The sequence below is a fragment of the Alligator mississippiensis genome, chromosome 2 (assembly GCF_030867095.1).
Source record: "Alligator mississippiensis isolate rAllMis1 chromosome 2, rAllMis1, whole genome shotgun sequence".
Taxonomy (NCBI): Eukaryota; Metazoa; Chordata; order Crocodylia; family Alligatoridae; genus Alligator; species Alligator mississippiensis.
Genome location: NC_081825.1, coordinates 163,909,978 through 163,929,868, shown reverse-complemented (window position 1 = coordinate 163,929,868; position 19,891 = coordinate 163,909,978). Strand labels below are relative to the sequence as shown.

The 19,891-nt window shown below is 42.1% G+C and overlaps 1 protein-coding gene across 1 annotated transcript in view; it reads left to right on the top strand.

Moving 5' to 3' along the window:
• Window positions 1-19,891, top strand: part of TACR3 (tachykinin receptor 3) — a 108,921-nt gene that overhangs the window by 82,525 nt on the left and 6,505 nt on the right. Inside the window, exon 4 of the mRNA XM_014608867.3 lies at window positions 13,878-14,074. Within this exon, the coding sequence (XP_014464353.1) occupies window positions 13,878-14,074 (197 nt within the window). The remainder of the gene's footprint in view (window positions 1-13,877; window positions 14,075-19,891) is intronic.

Below are 19,891 nucleotides of genomic sequence, written 5' to 3'. Positions count from 1 at the left end.
TCATAGATTGGTTTATTTCCATATTCACAATTACTTCTATTTGTATCCTTCATTGCTCTCTAGAGGTGAAATTCAGCCCTGCAAAGAGGCCAACCCTAGGCCTATGCAACACTTTAACTAAATTCCTATGTAAAATGGCACACGGGAAAATTTCAATCAAGGATTAGCACAAAATGTCTTATATTGTTGCAGAGCACTGTGGGGATCAGAACACCTTGGGAGCATCTACACAAGATGTTTACTGCACAGCTGACTAATTAGTTGTGCAGGAAACATCACATGGCTACATGTGGACCCCTATTAGGCCAGAGTAAATTAATTAACTTTTCAGGAGGATATTGTATGTACAAGTACTATCCTGCTGCAGAGTTTTTTGATCTGCAGCAGTGCACATGTAGAAAATCAGGAAAAGTATGTTTTCTCCATCTAGGAAGGTAACAACTGGAAATTCTGTCAGCTGAGTAAAAATCACTTCTTTAATGAGGTACATAAATATTCTGGGCTTTTGCTTCCAATTAAATTATACGTTGAACTTTCCATTACAAGTAATTCAGTGAGACTCATTTGGTCCACAGTTAAGGATTAAGTATGAAATTTAGTACTAGAAAGATTTTTTTTTCATTTAAAAAGCAGGCAAGTGCAAAGGAACTAAAACATATAACCACCTTAGCTGATAAGCAAGTGATCTCTGCTTGTCATTCAAATAAATCAAGAAAGTTCTGGAAAACAGCTTGCCATCCTGGATTGGTAAAGGATAGACAACATTTCTTAATAGACCTTTTCCATCTCTAAGTTTTGATTTACTCATTTCTTGGTCCATGCCACTTGGCATGGGGCAGAGAGAGGCAGGGGCTATTTGTTTATTGCATTTATTTCTCTATTTATACTATGGATAGATCCACATTCATGACATTTAAACAAAAATGAGATTTAAGCAATATCAAATTATCAAGATGGGAAGAAAAAGTATATACATTTGTTTAATTTGGAAGACAATTATGAAGAATCATACTGGATCATTTTTGTTCAGCAGAATTCAGAGGTAAATCCAGCTCCAGGAAAATCCAGAGGGCATAAATGAAATATAGCTTAGCAAGGCCAGTAGCCAAATCTTTTTCTAAAATTATGAACTTTTAATTTTGGCAAGAGACTATTGTATGGAGAGACAGATTTAAAAAAAAGAAAAACTGTCAGAAAGAAGTTCACAAGTGTTAGAAGAACAAAACAACTTGTAAAGTGTTGAAATTGGCACCTTTCTTATCTGTGCTTTCAAACCTGCAATTCTTTATCATTCACAGCCTGCGCACATTACTATTCTCAGGAAAACATTGCTGTTACAGGCTAAAAAGTTAAGAAAAAAAATCACTGCATTTGTGAAAATAAGACCAGAAAAAAAATCTCAGTGACTGACTTCAACAGCCAGTTTTATCCCGATATGAATCCCCGGAGGTTAGTAAAGTAGTTGCATCAACTACCAGTGATAGTTAAGGGCATTAAATACTAATATTCTGAGAAAGTGTAAAATGGTGGTCTACCCTGGGTGACCAGTATAAAGGAAAAATGGGTATGTTGGCAATCTCAAACTGCTAAAAGAAATAGCCATCAGTAAGTAGAGGGCTGACAGCTTACTTACCTCTAAGGAGCAGGAGGAGGAAAATCAGACTATGGGTAGAAACAGACATTGCCAAACTGAAACAGATTGACTGTAGCAGGATATGTCCTGCTAAAGCTGATCCGCTTCACTGTGTGACACACACATCACCCGTTGTCCTGCATTGCCTCCACCCAATATAGGACAAGGGATGAGTCCCCAGGTCCCTTGCTGCCCCCCGTCAGGTCCCATGGAGTCATGAGTCAGCATAGATCCTGGCACAGGACAGTACAGAGGCACAGGGGCTGGGGAATCCCTGGTGCCCCATGTCTCCGTGTAGGCATCTGCACTGACCTGTGCCTCTGCCTGATGCATAGGCCAGTGAAGATCCTGGCAAGGAGGCATGGTGTGTCAGAATTTCTGCAGCTCCCATGCCCCTCCTCCCTCACACTGACCCATGCCTCCACCTGAAACATGGGTTAGCGTGGGTCCCAGCTCAGCTGTGGGGTGTTGGAGCTAAGAAAAGCCAGACAGATGCTCCAAGGGCTTAAGGATCCGGATCCTACTGGCTGTGTGCAGGATTGGGGCTCTCAAGCCCCCAGAGCACCTACACAGGGTGGCAGGAGAGCAAGGGCAGCTCCAGCCTACCTGCATTCTCCTGTCACAAAGCAAATAAGCTAAGCTGCAATAAAGCAACAGAATTTATTAGTATCTTTTATCATATCACTGGTGCTTAATTGAATAATAGTCCACTCCTCTCCAAATGGGTTATGTCCTTCTCTGAGAAGAATTAGTTTGATGATATAGTAAGTGATCTCTATTTAACTATTTATGATCCATTGATTAAGGAAGCAAGAAGGACATATCAACCTTTTGGTTTTAACATAGTCCTTCATAACCAAAGGCAATATTTTTTTTCCTTTATAATATGGAGCCTTGTTTTAAACTTCCCTGGATTTGAAAGTCTCCTTGCCTCATTACATTTTATCAGCTCACCCTGGGATAAAATATAATGATTTTTCAAAAGAATTTTGCTTCTGGGTTTTTAACGTGAAACTGGAAGGTAAAGATTGTTGAAGATTGTTTGAAATGCACTATGGTACTTCAAATGTGAAAAACATTTACTAAATAAGGTGATGGGGAATCAAGATTTAAAGGCCCCTAATACCTTAACACAGGGGTTGTCAACTGGAGGTATGCGTACCCCTGGGGGGACTTGGGAGGCCCCTAGGGGGTGCATGGGCCGGGGGGGGAGGGCAGCGGTGCCCCTCTGCAGGCTGCACAGGTGCCACCCAGCTGGCCAAATGCAAGGGAGAAGGGAAGCTTGCATGTGGCGGCTGCTGCCACTTCCTACCACCCCGCACTGCCGCTGCTCTGCATCCAGCTATGCGCCACCACCACCCCAATTCTGCATCCAGCCATCAGGGGTATGTACACTTACTAAAAAAGGTTGAAAACCCCTGCCTTAAAAGGTACTTGTTTCATCAGTCAGAAAATGCTCCAGACAAAAATGTCATTGGTAGACTTCAGTAACAACCAAAAGGTTATAATCTAATCAGAAGACCAAGCAGCAACAAAAATGCACATTGTTTATTTTTGCTTTGAAAAACCTGTTATTTAGAAATCTTGAGGTTGTAAACTTTGTAACCCTTTAGTACCTAAATAAAAAACCAAACCTACAAATATATGGTCTTTAAAATATTGGGTTGATTCATTCTTACATATGTGTAAATAAGGATTGACTGCATCCAAATTAATGACGTTACACAGGATAAAATTCATGCAAATATGAACAAAATGCAATATCACTAAGCTTGGAGGTTCACTGAAGAAAGGCAATAAAGAGGTGCATACTGGAGAAAAATTTTTCCCCCTGCCTGAGATTCTTGTTATAGACAATAATTTTTTAGGATAATTTATTTTATTGGACCAACTGTGCAGTTGGGATTCTTGCTATAATCATTTTGCAAAGTTATGAAGTACTATCAGATCCAAAGTAAATGAAAGTCTTACCATGGAATTTTACAAAACTTTCTCATGGTCTTGAAAAGTCCCTTCACAGCATGCTACATCTAACCCAGTTAGGTTAATTTTTCCATCCATTTCTAACCCCATTTGATTCAAGCAAAAATAAAAACCAGGAAACCTCTAAGGACTGCTCTTTGTAGGTTTAGTAGAATCCTTCCAGTCCTGTTCATTTTTACAAACAGCATTAAATATTTCTAGAGGCAGGCGGTCCAAAAAATCTGACCCCAAAAAGAAACACTTTCTCACAGCTTTAATCCTTTACACAACTCTAAACAGAGGTGTTGAGTACATGGGGGCCCCAGTGCCCTGGCCCCCTCAAGAAAGGGCTGTCACCTTAAATGTGTAAAACTTTCCACAGGTCCATCATCTTAGGCTCCCCTTCCCTCCCCTCCCCCTGGCAAAAATAAAATGTTTTGAATGTTTTGTTCTTTTTGAAACATTAATGTTTTCAGATGTGTGTTTTTTTCCATTGTTGTGTACCATTCACTAATGAGAAACTGCCACTTGTGAAGCAGGGAAAGACATAAGAAGCAAGAAAGAGTGCAAAATTCAGGATTTAGCTCATTTTTATATGGTCTACACCTTTTGTGAGAAATCATGACTACTACCCCAGGATTATCTATAAATAACATTTATATTGGATTTTAGGCATTCAGGTTGTAGCCATATTGGTCTACAGGCAAAGGAATCAGAACTTGTGGTAGAGGTGATATCTTTTATTAGACCAAATAGCTTTTTGCAAAAAAAAACCTCTTTATTTCCAAGCTTTTGGGCACACGCATCCTACAATCTAGTTGGTCTAATAAAAGATATCACCTCTACCACAAGTTCTGATTTCATATTGGATTTTATGATCTTACACAGCTGCACTCTTAAGAGTAATCCACAGCAACTCCTTCTAGTAAGGGTTCCCTCAGAGCTGTGGCTCTGTGAGACTACCACTAAGTAAAGTATCCAACATGGATTTTATTGACAGGAAATCCATGTTATTTATTTTATCTTTCTGCAAGATTCTCACACAAGAGGAAGTACCATGTACTTAGCCATGAGAAGAGAATAGCTAGAGGGAACAAAGGAGTTCACAGGTAGGTCTGGTCAAAATATTTCTGTCAAAACTGTTTTTCAACAGAAAATTGGGCAACATTTCTTGTGAGAAATGTCTGCAGGAAGTATTGATAAACCCAAAATGGCATCAGATAAAAAAGTTTTGGTTTTAGGTTTTTATACTGAAAAGTCAACATTTTCTGCTGAAAATTTTGGGTGAAACAAAAAAAAAATCAACATTTTCATGGAAAAAAGGTCTTCCAATCCACCATACAAACAGATTCAGGCCTCCTTTACAGCATGCCCAGCTGCCTGAAGGCCCAGAAATTTCAGAAATGAGAAGCATAGAGCATAGATAGCCTGGCACAGATGTTGCATCCTTTTCCCCAAGCCATATGGTCCACCACTCACCAGATGGGAGATTGTAAAACACTGCAATAACTCTATGTCATCCAGATAATTACTGCACATTAGGGGAATTGTCAGGTAGCTGATACATAGGTCTCTGAGTGATTTGTGGTGGCTCTGGAGCTAGAGGTTACATAAAAGTGAATTAAGTGTTTTGCTGGCTGGCTGGCTTCATACAAGGAAGCTCTCATTAATCCACAGGCCAAACACAGAATAAAAAGGTAAAGCCGCTCAAAATGGTAGTATAGCCAAAAGGAACAAAACAGAAGTATTAAAAGGAAACAAAGTAAATTAAATTCTATATGGCCCAATCCATAACCTTTGTCTGATGGCTGAATGATTTGAGCAAACACAGTATTATTAAGACACTTCCTCTGCAGCTGAATTAGCAATGATATCAGTGGAGATATTTTCCTATAATACAATATCTGAGGCACATTATATACAAGTCTTGTTGTATTCCCTTTCCTGTGCTCTAGCTTAGCTCTGTGCTGAAGCTCACACACAATTTCCTTCTTTTTACAGGGGTATAGGTTGTAGCCGTGTTGGTCTAAGGACATAGGCAGACAAGGTTCTTTGGGTGAATCTGATATATTTTATTAGACCAACTTCAATAGTTGGAAAACAATTTTTTAAGCAAGCTTTCAGGTTCAAAAACCCTTAGTCAGGCTGAGGAAGTTTCTGCATTTGGTGTGTGCTTTTCCTGGATTGAATGAAAAGTAAAGAAGCCAGAGGCTGAGCTGGTATGCATACAAGATGGGCAGTCAGTGAAGAAGTAAATTGAGGAGTCAATGAGTAAGAGACAGGCTGGATGGGGAGGAGAGAAGGGGGATGAGTAGTGAAGAAGTACCTGGGGAGTCAGGTGTCAAGCAGGTTATAATGTGTGATAAATGCAATGTCTATATTTAGTCCAGGATTTTTAGTATCCAGGAGATTGATGAAATTACGTTCGTAGGTGCATCTCTGAGAAGTGTTTTGTAAGTTCCCTTTGAGGATTAGAACCGAGAGATTGGAGAAAGAGTGGTTTTCTTGTGAGAAATGTGCCCCCACAGGTAATTGGGTATTCCTGTCTTTGATAGATTTCCGGTGTGCATTCATTCTGGTGTGCAGTTGTTGTTTGGTCTCTCCTACGTATTTTCCATCAGGGCATTTGGTGCACTGGATGAGATATATTACATTTCTGGAGGTGCAGCTGAAAGATCCAGGAATGCTGATGGCTCTGTTGTAGGATATAGTAATTGTGGGGGTGGTGGAGATGTGTTGGCAGGTTTTGCATTTCTTGTCATGGCATGGTCTGGATCCATTTGGTGTATTCTGGGCCTGAGGAAGTTTGCTTCTGGGGATGAGGTTAACGAGGTTCAGTACTTGTTTGAAGGCTAGGACAGTAGGCTCTGGGAAGATCTCTTTAAGAATAGGGTCTCTTTCTAGTATGGGGTGCAATTGTTTGAGGATTTTCCGTATGGGTTTGAGGGAGGGGTGATATGTCATAACCAGCAGTGTGCGATTTGTGAGGATTCTTTTTACAGGATTTATACAGAGCCAGACTAAGTTGTACTACACATATAAACCCTACATTTAGGTCCCACGCATAGTGACCAGTCACTACTGAAGACAGAAATATCTAACATTTGTTTGAATTGAACAAGAGAGCTGAAAAGAATCACACACTGGTTTTTTGTACCACATAGTCTTTCATACATACATTCAGCATTGAATGAGGACAGTTTTAACTTTTTTAGCTAAAATAAGTACAGGGTAGACAGAGTGTATATACTTGCACTTTTGGCAAACGGTATATTTCAATTTCTTATCTAGCTTCTTAATATGCAAGTTTTGCTTGCACCTACTTCTTGCCTTTGTTATATTTCATTATTTAATCAGTTTGCTACATATGCAAAAAGAAAATATGTGAAAAGCAAAACCAAGCCAACATTATTTAGAGGGTCACTTGTACATAGTCTTTTTCTTTTATGAAGCATTCTAGTTTATTTCTTTTTTCACTGTAACCTACTCACCTACTCCATCCTAGACATTCCCAGCTAATCCCCACCCCCATTTGGCCTGGTTGGAGTGGGCAAGAGTGGATTTGAAGCTTCTCCATCCCCTGGACAGTGGGGACAGCAGCAGCAGGAAAGGGAAGGGGACCAGACATGCCATTGAGCATGGCAGTGAAGGTGGGTAGGGGGGATTCATACATGCTTTGGGGACTTTCAAAAAGTCCGCTAAGAATCCCATAGTGCAGTCCAGTCAGAAAATGAGGGTGCAGTCACACCTCTGCACCCTGTCTGGATTTTCCCCTAGCCAGAATACATTTGCAGCTAAATTAGAAGATTTAGTACCATATTCAATTATAAGTCCATTGTGGCAGGGCACTCTTGGTGCCTGCCACTTTAAGACCTAGGCCAGGGAGATGGCAGGTGCCTGATGGGGGTGGCCATTTAATGCCCAGCTCTTTGTGCTGAAGGGAGCAGTTTGAAGACCAGCCAGAGGGTAAAAATCTCCCTGATGAGCTCCTTGTGCCAGAAACAACTTGGAGGTATATGGGCTGATGCTATGGGGATGAAGGAGGCCCCAGGTCCTGGGCATGACCTAAAACTGCACCCTGCCAAGGTAGGAAGGCCTGGTGGGACTGCCGGTGGTGTGGCAGCCCAGGAAATGCCAGGACTACGAACCTCCCTGGTGAAAGGTAGGCAGGAGGCACCTGATAACCTCCAGCCCCAGCACAGTCCTGGCTGGGGAAAGCCCAGACTTCTGAGATCTTTGAGAGGCCTGAGGCTCACTTGATCCAGTGGAGTTGGAAGGGAGAAAAGGCAGGTGGCTGAGACCTGACTGGATGGACTCTTGAACTGATCCATGCTGCGGCCAGGAACCAAGGGGGGTCAAAAGGGCTAGGGGCCACAATGAAGGATGCCCAGAGCAAGAGACTCAAGATTCTGGCTGGCCTGAGGGTGGGGCCAGGGCCTAAGAGGGAGCCAAAGGTCCCAGAGATGGGACCACAGCTTGAGAGGCATACGGGTTACAGGTAAGCTTAGCTGCCTGGGATGCCATCAGCGAAGCATAGGCCACAGTGTAGGGAAAGGTTTGGAGCTAGGGACATCACCCCTCATCATTGGGATCTTAAATGGCCAGCCTTCTGCCTGAATAACATCTCAATCATTTTTCCATCAAGGCGTGGCAGGCGAGAAAGGTGGGCAGTTAGCCGAGAAACAGGTGGGTGGGCCAACATCTAACTGGCCCTAGGAAGACCCCCCTGTTACATACATCCATTTCACAGATAAGTGTTGACTTGCATCATAAACAGTGTTATTTTGTACTCTGACAACATGGCATCTAATGAAATAAGTTGATGCCTATGAAGGTTTATGTATTTTAGAGTTAGTCTATAAGGTGTCACCCTGCCCTGCCTTCTACTTAACATGTCCATCCCCATTCTGCCAGGCAAAAATACGCACTTTATTTTTAAACTGTAAATATGCAAAATTAAGAAAAAGTAAAATCAATTTAAAACCAAATAAGCTTTTCTTGAAAAGCAGGCCCTATCTCTTGAAAAATAAATGTATACAGTTGAGCTTTATTTTTCTTCAAAATAAGCCCAAGTTACAAATTTCCAGCAAAATTCTAATGCTACCTAGAAAGTACCTCCTGTGAAACATGCACATTCTAATATATAATCATTCATTCTAATGAACTTACTCCTGATAGGAAGAGGGGAAAAAACAGACTTTCTGACTTTTAGGTAGTTTTGTCTTTGGTACCGAACAAAACAACTGAATGCCAAAAATCATCACGTGATTCATTGTCTGATTTTGTAGTGGCAGGCAACTAGACTATGAAGACATTAAACAAAGATATTTGCCACACAGTGGATTTTAAAAAATGAGACATGGAACCTGAAAATGTAATGAAATATTTTATTTCAGGGTGAACATTTCATTTTGGGTTGACTCATAAAGAATTTCTGGTGGTATTTTTATCGCACTGAAATGAAAAACTAAATTGAAAATGAAAAATGCCCATTTTAGTTTGACTCAAAGTGAGGTTTTCTTTCCATTTTGGGGAGGAGAAAGGGGGTGTTATTTGCCACGATCTAGCTACCTTGTCTTTATTCAAAGAGACCTTCAAATAATCTATTTTGCAAGCCCCAAGGAACTGCTTGACTTGCCCTTTAAAGGGATGTGCATTTATCTACTTGTGACAGTTTAGGTGTTAGAAACAGTGAGACTACCCTCTCTTAAAAGTGTTGTTAACACATTTTAGTGATACTAGCACTGAAAACTTGTAATGTTACTCTCATAGTTCATCCTGCAATTCTAGGGTAGAAATATCACAGTATTCAGTGAGATTAAACCATATTCAGTACTGGAAATCTCTGCTGCCTCAATTCTCAATCACTCTGTAGCTGGAATGTTCCATATAACTAATTAATTGACTCTTTAGATTATAAGGATTAGCAGTCTGATTTTTACTTTTGGCCTCAGGATTCAGGAGTATTTCCACACATTTCTTATTTTATAAAGTGTTGGAGTGATGTTGTAACCATGATGGTCCAGGAAAGATGTTAGAGTCAATGATCTGGCGGGGGGGGGGGGGGGGGGTGATACCTTTTATTCAATCAACTGTATAGTTGGTGGAGAGTTTAGGCAAGCTTCTGGGCCAGAAAGCTTATTTTAAGATCTCTCTCCCAATTACACAGTTGGTCCAATAAAAAATATCTCCTGAAAAAATCCATCTCCCTTATTTTATATATTTATTGTCAGATGCATAAGTAATTAAATTGCCATTGCAAATAATTAGCCATTAAAATGCCTTGCAAAGTACCTGCAATTATTTTTTGTACTCACAGGCATAACATGTGATTGCAAAACTAGAGGCTAGGACTGCTCTGAAAATCAGGGGATTATTTGCTGAAGTACTGTGGTGAAGCTATATGGCAAGTCTACTAAGTTATACAATATGGCAAGTCTACTAAGTTATCCAAAGTGCAGATGCAGGCATAAATCCATAACAGATAAACAACTGAAAATTTTGCCCAGAGGAGTGGAAAATATCCCAACTGACAATATACTGTGTTTAGCAAACACGTTATGTCTGACATTGTTTCAGATATATGTCACAATGTTGCCTGGTGAAATGTATTCATCCAATACTGCAATGTTTGTTCAAATACTCTTTGTTTTCCCCCCAGAAAGTGGAGGCAGAAGTTTGTATCTTAGAAACACTGGTATATGTATCTACAGATAAAAAGATACTGTGGCAAAGCACTTTCAATGTGGTTAATCAATGTATGGCTCTATGCCTCTTCCCTTAAAGGGAAATAATCCTTTACAAAGTGATTTCAGAACTACTTATGAAAAGTACTTAATTAGAGGTTGTTGTTCTATTTGCTGTTTGCATAGAAAAATGCACCTTGAGAGTGAGTATGTGTTTTGTGGAAACAGTCAAGGTTCTTTGGGTAAATCTGATATCTGTTATTAGACCAACTCAAATAGTTGGAGAAATTCTTCTTTGCAAGCTTTCGGGTATAAATATCCTTCATCAGGCTGAGGTAGCATCTGCAGTTGGTGTGTGCTCTTCCTGGATGGAATGAATAGTAAAGAAGCCAGAGGCTGGTATGCATGCAAGAATTGTTTACAGAATTGTTCCAGATAGTAGATAACCTTTGAACCAGGTTGCAAAAAAATCAATTAAAATTGGTCTGTGTAAGCAGCACAAGCAATATAGTACAATTCAAAGAATGTATCATAATGGCCAGGTACAGATATTACACTTTTGCCAGTACAAATGATCAGAAACCAGTCTATATCTGTAACAGAACAGAAGTTCAGCACACATAGACCGTTTTAAAAATGGTTGAACCCAGTCTAAGATTCTGGTCCCTACCAATCTAAACTACACCACTTATAGAAAGCCACATAACTTATACCAATTCAGTCTCAGGCTTTTTGAATGTCTGTACCTAGCTAATGAGTATACAGGTTTACTGAACTTGATTTGCACAGGTTACCTGAAAATTCAGGATGAGACAACAATTGCTGTCAAGAATTCTGATACTTAAAGTTTGGCAAAGTTATAACTGAAATAGAAAATGTTGTCTTAAGATTGCCCATTACTTCCCAGTAGGCCTGTGTGAGTAGGCAGCTATTCAGTCCAGCTTCAGATCTGGCCACTTCAGATGCCAGGGATCCAATCCAGAGCTCTGGACTGGGTTCCTGCTTCTATCAGGCTGAAGCAGCTCTGAAGCTTCAGAGCCGCCTTGGAGATCCAGCCATAGGGTATAACGGGGAATCGATGAAATATCTATAACTTTGTTGTTTTTTGTTTGATTTGGATGGAACATGTAGGAGTAGTAGCCTCTGCTGAGAGCATGAAGCTGAGCAACTTTTAAGAAGATAGGTGCAGGGGTTTGGGGGAAACTGTACCCCAAATTCTTGAAAGCAAAACTCATGTCACATGTATGTGTTATACCACAGGGGGGTGAAAACTGCAGGGGTGGTGGCCCCTGCTGAGGCCACAAAGCCTGCCAAGTTTCAAGGTGATAGGTGCAGGGGTTTGGGGGAAACTGCACCTCAAGCTGCTGACAGGCAAAACTTGTGACATAGATGACACTGCATGTGTTAAGGTGAAGTGGGCTGAAAACTGCAGGGGTGGTGGCCCCTGCTGAGTTCACAAAGTCTACCAAGTTTCAAGAAGATAATAGCAGGGGTTTGGGGGAACTGCACCTCAAACTGCAGATAAGCAAAACTCGTGACATGGGTGACACTGTGTGTTAAGGCACAGCAGAATGAAAGCTGCAGGGATGGTGGCCCCTGCTGTGGCCACGAAGCCTGCCAGCTGTCAAGGAGATAGGTACAGGGGCTTCTCAGTCCTGGGGCCCTGCACCTCTGGCTGCTGACAGTCAAAACTCATGGGTGCTTGTGCAACTGTGTCTGTCTTGGGGCACAGGGGTGGGGGGGGCTACTGCAGGCCTGGCTGCTAAGCTACTGTGTTACCAGTTACCAATTAATCATGATTCACTCAGAGACCAGCTCAATACACAGTACCCAGCTACTACATAACGAGTTAATGAGCATGGATTAACACCTACAAAACCACAGACTAAGGAGAGGAAATAATCAATAGAGGCAATCAACTGCCCCAAGACAGACACAGTCAGTTGCACAAGCACTCATGTCACGAGTTTTGTCTGTCAGCAGCTAGGGGGGCAGGGCCCCAGAACCCTTGCACCTATCTGCTTGACAGCTGGAAGGCTTCATGGCTGCAGCAAGGGCTAGTCAGCCTGCAGTTTTCACCCCGCTGTGCCTTAACACGCACAGTGTCACCTATGTCAAGAGTTTTGCCTGTCAGCAGCCAGAGGTGCAGGGCCCCAGAAACCATATTCCCCCTGAACCTATCTCCTTGACAGCTGGCAGGCTTTGTGGCCTGAGCAGGGGCCACCACCCCTGCAGTTTTCAGCCCCCTGTGCCTTAACACACACAGGGTCATCTATGTCACGAGTTTGCTTATCAGCAGCTTGAGGTGCAGTTCCCCCCAAACCCCTGCACTGATCTTCTTGAAACTTGGCAGGCTTTGTGACCTCATTAGGGGCTACCATCTCTGCAGTTTTCACCCCCTTGTGGTATAACACATACACGTGACATGAGTTTTGCTGTCAAGAATTTGGGGTGCAGTTCCCTCCAAATCCCTGCATCGATGTTCTTGAAACTTGGCAGGCTTCATACTCTCAGCAGAAGCTACCATCTATGCAAGTTACATCCAAATCAGACAAAAAATAACAAACTTTTAGATATTCCATGATACCCTATGGCCAGATCTCCAAGGCGGCTCTGAAGCTTTTCTGAAGCGGTTCGGAAGCTCCGAACTACTTCAGAAACCCTAACAAAGCCAGCACTTCGATCTGGACATGTTGGTTTGGATGCCGAAACATCCAAAGCTTCTCTGGATCCGAAACATGGTCTGAAGCCTTGCACAGCCCTACTTCCCAGCATAGAGTTGTTAGTATCTGTTCTGCATACATGCCTGCAGCCAGCAGACAGTACTTCAGACCTAACCAGACTAGTTCACCTTTCTCTCTCTCTCTCTCTCTCTCTCTCTCTCTCTCTCACACACACACACACACACACACACACACACACACAATAATGTCTCACATTCTATGCTGAGAAATGGTGGCTGTGCTAGTAAGTTCCCTAGCTGAGGAGGGCAAGGTGGCAGCTCTACACATTTTTGCTTTATGCTTAATTCTTACATTTCTTGCCAAACAAAGACTTTCTTCACTTGCCTTTTACCATGAGTTGGAAGCCAAAATAACACCTAAAACCAGGGAAGAGAATGTAAGAATGATCACCGGCCAATGAAATTATTGAATATGTGCCCTCTGAAACTAAACAGGGAATGGAGGTTGCCACTAGTGGGTATCTATTATTGACCACTGCTTGTTCAACTCCTTTTTTCTGGTCTAAGGGCCCAGAAATGTATCTGTATACCTAAAGCCATTGAAATCTCTTTGATATAAAAGGCTTTAGGGCATAAAGGCCAAGGTGCAGTGGCTAAATGGAAAAAAATGATAGCCTTATTTCATGATTAAATGCAGAAGATAATAATAATGTTGTAGGAGTTTGAGTTTCAGCAGTTAAGTTTGTCTCCTATTATGATAGTCAATATGAATAATACTACAAATGTGTCTCATGTTATTATTTAGGAGAAGGCTGTTCTGTGACCAAACATGCTAATATAGAAAAAATATTAAAAAGAAGGCTTCTGCCTGGTATAGCATATATTAAAAATACATGTTACTTTCTTTTTTCAGGTAGTAAAAATGATGATTGTTGTCGTGTTGACATTTGCAGTCTGTTGGCTGCCCTATCACATTTACTTCGTCATTACTGGGATCTACCAACAGTTAAATCGTTGGAAATACATTCAGCAAATCTACCTAGCCAGCTTCTGGCTTGCCATGAGCTCCACAATGTATAACCCTATTATCTACTGTTGTCTTAATAAGAGGTAAGAGTGAATTATTAATTGCATGTATCTTAGAATATAAATGCTTTGTGTGTGAAAAGGCAAATAATGTTAACTTTAATATAAGGATTTTTAATGAAAAAGGGGGGGAGGGGGGATCATGTGAGGTAAAAGCTTCCTTTAGGTTTCTATTCAGTGCTCATACCAAAGACCCAAATGTATTTTTGAACATAGTGAACACAGTGACTTTCCTAAATCTGAGGAAGTGCCCTCCCAATATGAAAACAACATCTAGCCTTGGGATCCCAGCCTGACCAGGTTCTACATGCAGAATTCCTGATACCATCAGGGAAAGTTGCACTTGAGGGTCTACACATGAGGGCCCTAATTGTGTAATATACACTAAATGCAAGTTAAGGCTTCTGTCTGTCACGTACGCTGCAATGTGTGGGTTGAATGACTAAGCTATAGCATAATTTTACGATGCTAGCTGGATGTAATTTAAAACAATTCTCTCCCAGGAGTGTTTTACTTCCTAATGTGATATTTCTATTATACTCAGAGACCTATAACAAGCTAATAAAATGGTTGTTTACATCCTTACTATTCTTTATGAAATCCTATCTAGTCTGGAGATCTAGTCTAAACACTCAAACAAACTTCTCCATCCTGCTTCACAAAGGCATAACACTTGCAACTAACTTCATCTGGATTTTGTGGGTGCTAAAATGAGCTTAAAAAAATCAGGCCACTGGATTGTTTTGGGGGACTCTGCATGAGCATAAGACTCCCTTTAATTGGATCATATAGCACCATCAGAGTATGAAAATATGGACAGACACTCACTCCCAGGGCTAAGAATTTCTATAAAGTGAAGAGGAGGGAATTTCCCCCCTTGCTAAACCCATCCCCAGTGCCCCAGAAACTACTGGAGTTCTGCTGCAGGATGGTTCTGGCTGTGGAAGAATCCTTCCACCCCCCACCATGCACAGTTTGGGGATCAGTTGCAACTATGCACAGGGCAGCGGGGAGATACATCTGCAGCTAGAACTATCCTGCACCCACAGAAAAGTTCTAGCTGCTGGAGAGTGCCCCTGAGTCCAAGGACAACTTCAAGGTGACCCAAAAGGGTGCACAGGGCAGAGAGGCACACGTGCCTCTGGCTGCAACTGTACCAAATGGTTCCAACCATGGGAGAATGCTCCTCACCTGGTTCTGCCAATCCACTGATTGGCAGGACAGGTTGAGGGTGCATTCTCCCTGGTTTTGTATTGCCCTGTAGCCCCAGGATAGTTCCATACATGGGAGAATGGCCTCTGCTTCATGCTTAGCTCCAGGTTGACCTGGAGGGGTGTATGAGGCACAAAGCAGGTGCACACAGGGCTGGAACCACCCAGAGTCCTGAGACAGTTCCAGCCCTGGGGAGATGTCCATCCATCTGTGTGTCCCCCCCCCACTCCCCCCCAGCTAATCTGCTGCTTGGCCCCAATTTGATCTGTCTTGGGGAAACCAAGTGTGAATTAAGCCACAGGGGTGGCCCATGTCTGTTCACTGATAGGGGGTGGAGTGGGGGGGGGGGTGCACTAGCACAGCTGTCTGGCCAGTCCAGGAACTCCACCCCTGGATTTTTCAAGCAGTGGCAGCAGGGTCTTCACAGGGCTCTTGGAGGCCAAGTACAGAAGTTACATTTATTGTGTGATAGGTTTCAGAAAGCACTCTGCAACTGTAACAGAACAGATGATCAAGGCACATAGAGCACTGTAAAAATGGCAGATCCCAGCCTAAGATAACCCTGGATAGATGTGGTATCAGACTTCAGCATTGCAGGTTAGAGTGCCATAACATAGATCTGTACCAGATCCCATCAAGACTCATGGTAGGTCACATTCTGCCAGCAACCCATGGGGTTTTGCAGCTCCCTGTTCACTGCCCTCCCCCACCAGAGTGGCACTCTTGCATATTGCCATGGGTTCAAGTGAATAAGTGCTGAATATGGGTCAGCTGCTATTTTGCATCTGCTTACAGTTGGGGAGGGAAAAGGGAAGGGGAATGGTGTCCAGGCAGCCTAGGTTGTGGGCACTGGTACCCGTGACTCAGGGCCAGAGGAGCCCATGGCCCAGAGCCAGGATGTGGGCACTTGAAGCCCTCTGGCCCTACTCATCTGGGGAGAGGTCCTGGTCCACACAGGTGAAAAAGCATTTGGCCAGGGCTTCACAGATCTGGACAGTCTACCACAAGTACAGGGCTGGGGCCCCACACATTAGCAGTGGACTTGCCCTCTCCATCATCCCTGCATGACATATGCTTGCATGTGCCAGGCCTGGTCCATAGTTGAAGTGCTCCTTCTGGAAGCCCAGCTGCCCCACATAGGACCTCACAGGCCAGGGCTGGAGCAGGTAGGCTGGGCACCTAATGAGGACTGGGGGGTGGGGAGGCAACGACATCAGTGATGATGAAATTGGGGACCCTGGGTGCATAGCGCCCACTTTCCATCACTCCAGGGAAGGGGGAATTGCACAAGACCCAGACATTGTCCTCATCACCTAGGTGAAAATTGGTGGCCCAGTTGTGCCCTAAAAGCCTGGGTTCTTTCTGTGCATCCTGGGTAGCCGTGCACCCTCTTGGAAGGTGAAAGGGAGAACAGAGGACCCTAGACTTCTGGTGGTTTTTACCACCTCAGAAAAGTGTACAGCTATTCAAGTTAAGGGAAAGAGATCTTCTTGGTCAGAAGTGATCTTTCTTGCAGAAGAGTCAGTTCTCTTCTGCAAAAAAACCCTCCTTGAATGGCTGTATGTTCTTTTTGTGTGTGCTGGGAGAAAGGCTTTTCTCCCAGGACAAATGTAACACCTGTCTATAGTCTAAATACACACTATAACATCCAGGGTATGTGCCATGACACGTCTCTACACATAGTGCATCTGCTTTACTTGTTGGTTCATTTCTCATGGTTTCCTCTTCTAACAGTGAAAGCAAGCCATCAAAGGGCAATGACACAATTTACAAATTAAATCAGTATACAAGTCAATATTGAGTAAGCATTTTTGATTATTTTAAAATCTCTTTTGAAAGTGTGTCAAGAGGCAAGTGTAATTCCTACAATATTTATGCAGATATTTAAAATGATTACAGAAGCTAATGAATGTAATTCTGTCATTTAGCAGGTTGATTATCCATCATCTGTCAGTTGCACTCTAATTTAAGTAACAGGGGCAGAATCTACTAGGATTTATAACAGAGTGCACAACTGAAGTCTTCCACCCAGGTCAGGGGAGAATGTATGGTTAAGCATTTTTCTCTTACAGCCACTTACAGCTATTAAATGCCAGACTCAAGTGACTCTGTATGATTATTGTCAGAGGTGTAAAGTAACTCCAAAAAAGATATAAAGCAGGGATGGGCAAAATGTGGCCCGTGGGCCAGGTGCGGCCCACCAGGCCATTCTATCCAGCCCACAGGGCCCCTAAGAAATGTAGAAAATTCATATTTATCTGCCCCGGCTGCCTGTCATGCAGCCCTCGATGGCTTGCCAAAACTCAGTAACTGGCCCTACACCTGAAATAATTGCCCACCCCTGATATAAAGAATCACCATACTGAAATAGTAGGCACTTACAGCCAACAGATGAAATCCTGTCCCAAATTGCCAGCTCCATAGATTTCACTGAGGCCTAGATTTTAGCTAGTATGCACATGTTTAAAAGGCTAGAAAAGCAGAAAGCAGGAAAACTTCAGTTCTAGTACATTCTGAATAAATGTTGTTGTAACACCTGAACTTTACATCTTCAGAACATGACTAACAGACTTACAAAAAATTTTACTCACAACAAACTGATGTGACTTTAAGGCATCATATTCCTGCACAATGCTCAACTGGATCAGAAGAACAAAGAATTTTGCAACCCATAAAAAAGTCATAATTCTGAAGCCAAAAATAAATCATATTTTCACTATGCACAAGACTGAACTACTGATGACATATTCTGTGCCTCAAACTCAAATCCAGAAAAATCCTAAAGCTTTACATTGTATTCATGGAGTTGGGAGTTACAATCTGTTAGTGGAAGTTTCTTCAGTTCAATTCATACAGCATTGTATGAATACTGGTACCTCAGATGAACCTGGTATCAAAAAAGATGATAATAGCTATTTCAAATCTCATTTCTCAGATAAATGAAGTTACCAGATTGGCATCTAAAAAGTGACAGCAAGCTTTCCAAAGAGGAAAAAAGAGCAAGCCTGGAATAATAAAGAGACTGTAATGCAATGCAAAGTAAAAGACTCTAACGATATTTAGTTTTGTATGTATTCCTCCATGCAAACTTTTTAGATAAGATTTTTGCAAACATTTTCATAGTGCTAACCTCATCTAAATAGAAAGATCATCACTTGCACCCCTCATTCACAATCACAGAACATCCTTGTGGCAATATGTGTAAATAATAATAACATTGAGGGAGAAAGGGAGAGGGTGAGGGAGAGGGAGGGAGAGGGAGGGAGAGATTAAACATATGTATAGATTTAACAAAATATTAGAGTGAAAAGAGAGAGGGAAGACCACTTCTATCATGTGACCACCCAGCTCCCTTTGACACACTGATCTCGATTTTCATACTGTGGTCATCAGAATGATACTTGAACATCTATATTCCAAAATATGTTTTAGACCAGCAGTTTTCAAACTGCAGGGATTGCCCCCCTGGGGGATGTGGAGGAATGCTGGGTGGGGTGCAGCGCAGGGGGGTAACGGCAAGAAGTTTGCAAGGAGCTGGTGCCACTGCAACCCTGTGGGGGGGATGCAAGGGTGGCGAGCCCCAGGTAGGCTGTGCCAGCAGGCTGCTGTGCCTCCGGGAGCCTGGTGTCGTGGGCATACAGCCTAGAGCTACAGCAGGGCCAAGGCAGGAGGCACTGGAACCACAGCGGGTGGAGCCCAGCTTGCTAAACTGCTAGGATGAAGGGTGCCCTCTGCCTGACTGTGCTGCTCCACTAGGGTGAGGGGGAGAGGAGGTGCAAACAAAATTGCAACTCAAAGGGGGACTCAGCTCAAAAAGTTTGAAAACCACTGTTTAAAATATACATAGTTTAATTTTAAAAAGCGGAAGACAGAAATTCTGGCCTGTGCTTTTGGCAAGAGAAAATCATGTTTCTTCAGATTAGATCTGAAAGTTGATATATAAATACTAGGCTAGACAACAGGAGATGCAAAAAGAGGGCACTTGTTCCAACAGTATGAAAAGTTTGTGAGAAACAGCATGGAAAATTTTGCTAGATAGAAGAGAGCAGACAATTCATAGTGAATACTCCTATTTGATGCATTTTGGATGCATTCCTCCAGCACTTGCACTTGATGAACAATAAAGATAGATTAACATTAAAAATAATAGAAGTATCTTATGCACAACTGTAGTTGCATTAAACCTTTCTGAGTGGCATTAATTATGTATATGAAATTATTTACATGTGTAAGTATTGTAGAATTGGTGCCTTAGGCTCCTTTCATGTTTGAGAATCGTTCTTAAGTAGCTTGCCATTTTCTTGTGTGGAGCTTTATTTTTAGTATTCAGAATTATTTGACAGATAATTTTAAAAAAACCTGGCCATTAGATAATTTGTGAGAGAACTCCTGTACTTCCTCTATATACAAAACTAAAAATCAGTCTGTTCTTTATTTTGAAATTGGACAGCTAGACATCATGGATAATGCTATAGTTCCCTGATTGAATAAAGGTAGTTCTCAGAATCCAGATTTTCTATGTAAATAATTATGCCAAAATCCAGAGCTCACTTTCCATAAACATTTTCCAACACTTGTTTTAAGCAAATTCATTTACTGAATGTTTTTAGGAAGAGGATACACAATAGA